This window comes from Octodon degus, unplaced genomic scaffold (assembly GCF_000260255.1).
Source record: "Octodon degus isolate 3935 unplaced genomic scaffold, OctDeg1.0 scaffold00080, whole genome shotgun sequence".
NCBI classification, from domain to species: Eukaryota; Metazoa; Chordata; class Mammalia; order Rodentia; family Octodontidae; genus Octodon; species Octodon degus.
The window spans coordinates 4,964,525-4,967,877 of record NW_004524656.1 but is presented as its reverse complement, the minus strand read 5'-3'; the positions used below and the strand labels follow the sequence as shown (position 1 = coordinate 4,967,877).

General features: G+C 50.0%; 1 protein-coding gene across 1 annotated transcript in view; it reads left to right on the top strand.

Moving 5' to 3' along the window:
- The window catches only part of Pou2f3 (POU class 2 homeobox 3), an 84,292-nt gene that overhangs the window by 66,033 nt on the left and 14,906 nt on the right, over positions 1-3,353 (top strand). Inside the window, exons 7-8 of the mRNA XM_004636402.2 lie at positions 1,301-1,483; positions 1,871-2,062. Of these exons, the coding sequence (XP_004636459.1) occupies positions 1,301-1,483; positions 1,871-2,062 (375 nt within the window). The remainder of the gene's footprint in view (positions 1-1,300; positions 1,484-1,870; positions 2,063-3,353) is intronic.

The window sequence follows — 3,353 nt, the reverse complement described above, 5'->3', positions numbered from 1 at the left end:
TGCATGGCTGGAGTGTTGTGGGGATCGAACTACAGCAAACTGAGGCTGCCAGCATTGTGGAAGCAGCCACTTAAAGAACTGAGCTAGGGCTGGGCCCCCTCTGATAGCCTCTTCATGGCCAAAAAGTCCTTGTCTCTGGGTCTTTTACTCTCTGTCACAAGGTGCCCCCCGAATGGTAAGTGTGAATATTTCTGAGAGAGAAGGAGCTAACTGGGTTTAGGAAAAGAACAAACTGCAGCCTTGCAGATGGCTCAGCAGTCTAAGCACCCACCTGTCAAGTGCAAGGACCTGGGTTCGATCTTTAGCACCACATGCCTTGCCAGGCCCATGCTGGTCACTGAAACTGGGCGTGGTGGGAACATGCCTATAATCCCAGTGCTGGGGAGGCTGAAACAGGAGGGTCACTACAAGTCCAAGCTGCGTAGTGAGACCCTGTACCAAATATCTACGTTTTTTTAAAAAAAGAAAAGACAAACTGGGAAGGAGAGAGAAAAGGGTGTAGTTAGCCCAAGTTATCTACATAGGTAATAGCCTCCGAGATGGACACAGTGCCTGAAGCCCTATGCCTGGACCATGCTCCATCTTTGTGGAATAATAAATGTTTCAAGCCTGGATTCATTCCTGGCACCAAATGGGCACAGTTCTTGCTTTAAGGGCATATTTTCCTATGAAAGCAGACTAAAGACTATGTCCTGACAATCACAGATGAGGTCAAGGTCCACTTAGATGGCACAGATTAAAATGCCTGGGATTAAAATCAAAACACTGTCACAAGAGATGGGAGTAGAGAAGGTAAAATGACGCTTGCACGAGCTGGAGGTTGCGTGGAAGTCTGTGAATATCGTGAGCGCTCCAGTGTCCTCTGTTGTCTGCAGTTGGTTCGTGTTGACATCTCAGTTACCTTGCTCTGCAAAAAAACAGGCAAGGCAAACAACCTTTTCCTTATCCCATTATGAGATTTGTTTGTTGAATCTCTGTAAACAATGCTGCTAACTCCTTTTATGGTGGAAAGTTGAAAGGAGGAAGTACTCTGCTCACAGTCAAATAATGAGTCACAGACTAAGACCCAGAAAGGCTACTTCCTTACCCTGAACTCCTGCTGTTTCAACCCAACATGCCAGTTTTTTGCTGTATCTTCATGGAAACCCCACTTTCCACCTCTGTACCATTGTAAAAATACAATTAAAGGCACCCCAAGATTTGCCATCCTCTAAGTATACCTAGTAGTGACAGATAACAGAGAGTGCTGCTTGGCGTGTTGACTCTTTGTGGATCTGCTTGGCATGTGTTCCCTCACCAGGCAGTTGGGCGCCCTGGGCTTCCCGGATCCTCTTTAGAACCTCACCTAGAAGCATCGCAGCATCTCCCAGCACCCAAACACCTACCTAGTTCTGGAGGGGCTGATGAGCCCAGTGACCTGGAGGAGCTGGAGAAGTTTGCTAAGACCTTCAAGCAGAGACGCATCAAGCTGGGCTTCACACAGGTTTGGTTCAGGCAGAGGATAATGGAGGACACTGAGTGAATGGGTATTGAACTTCCCAAGTGGTGGGTGCAAGAGAAACCCAGGGCTCAACATGTTTGGAGAAAGCCCATCCTGTCCCTGAGTTCCCTGAGAACCGGGCACGGTGGCAGGGGAACTGGGATATTGCTGGTGGAGGGGAGAGGAATGAAGGCCAGGCAGGACACAGCCCACCCAGGCTAGGGAGAGAAATAAACCATTCTCCATCCTAGAGGGAAAAGAGTTGGAAAGGAGCTCAGATGGGTGCCTCAGCTGTAGGATAAATGTATGGTGTGAGCTAGGGTGGTGGGAGATGTGGGCAAAGAAGACAAACCTGCCCCTCATGCTCCTTGCTCTCCATCTCTTGCCCAGGGAGACGTAGGGCTGGCAATGGGAAAGCTGTACGGCAATGACTTCAGCCAGACCACCATCTCACGGTTTGAGGCCCTCAACTTGAGCTTTAAGAACATGTGCAAGCTCAAGCCCCTGCTGGAGAAGTGGCTGAATGACGCAGGTACGCCTCTGGGTGCGGGCAGGAGTGGCCCCAGGGATTCCATAAGGATTGTCCTAATGATTGGTCTATATTGGTGCTTTAGAGGGTCATGACATATTATCCCTTCCTCCTCCTGAGCCTAGAAAGGACTGAGAAATGAGACACAATAAAGGCAAGAAGAGGTAAAAATGTTGCCATTATTACTGAGAAAGACAGTCTTTTGAGGACTTAGTTTTTGGTCTGCAACCATGAAGACTTGGTCCCATTCTGTTCCATTGCTACCCCAAATCTACCTAGCCTAGACTACTCCCTAGAGATAAAATTTAGGTCTGCAGAGAAAACACATGTTCAAGGTTGCTGTCTGGAATAGGCCTAGGACAAGGAGATAGGACAGTAGGACTTGGGGTGGGGGGGTCACAAGCACAGCCCAGGGTATTGACCTGCCTAATTCTGCAGCAGGATTCAGTGCCCACCCAGGGACTGTGATCTAAACAAACTGGGAAAATCTTCTACCAGGAGTGGGGTTTGCAGGAGGATTAGGTCAGGATCCAGTCCTTCCAGGAGGCTAAAGTATAAACCGAGGTTTTGGAAGGTTGACTGGAAGAGCTTGGTATCAGAAGACAGGCATTGCAGGTTTTCTCAATCTTGGACATTTAGGGCCCAATAAAGTTTTGGGAGGGGGCTGGCCCCTGTGGGATGGTTACCAGCATCCTCAGTCTCAACCCATGAGTAGTACCTGCCCCCCACTTGAGACGTCCCAGTGTGTCTCCAGACATTGCCAAGTGTCCGTAGAAGGAAAGCTGATGGTGAAGAGTGTTGTCTCTGGTTGACAGCGCTTGGCCTACATGGAGAGAGAAGGGGCCAGAACCCAGGCCTGGATTCTGTTAAGTGGATGTGTATGGATTAGTGGTTGCTGGGGAAGGGACAGCAAGGCCAGGGTGGCAGCCAGCTGTGTGACCCTCATAGAAGTCCCTCCACTCAAAAGCATGGGAAGCAGTGAAGAATAGGCAGTCCCTGAGGATGTGCTGACCGAGCCACTAAAGTAAAAGAAATGATCAGAGGGTCCTGAGATCTTTGGAGAAGGGCCTTGTAGAATGCGTCTCATGGGACCCCTCCCCCTGACACCTCACCCCTTCTGAAGGCACATGCCTCTGCTCTGCACCTTAGCTCTGACACTTCCTCTGATGAACAAGGGGCTTCCACATCAACATTCCACCCCCAAGGCCAGTGCTTTGGGCTCCCAGAAGGCCATTTCTCCCCGTACTCGGGATTCACACGCAGGTGTGTTTATAAAAGACAGACTGGCGAGTGTCACTTGTAGGAGCCCTGCCTGTGCCCACTCACACCCACACATGCCGCCGA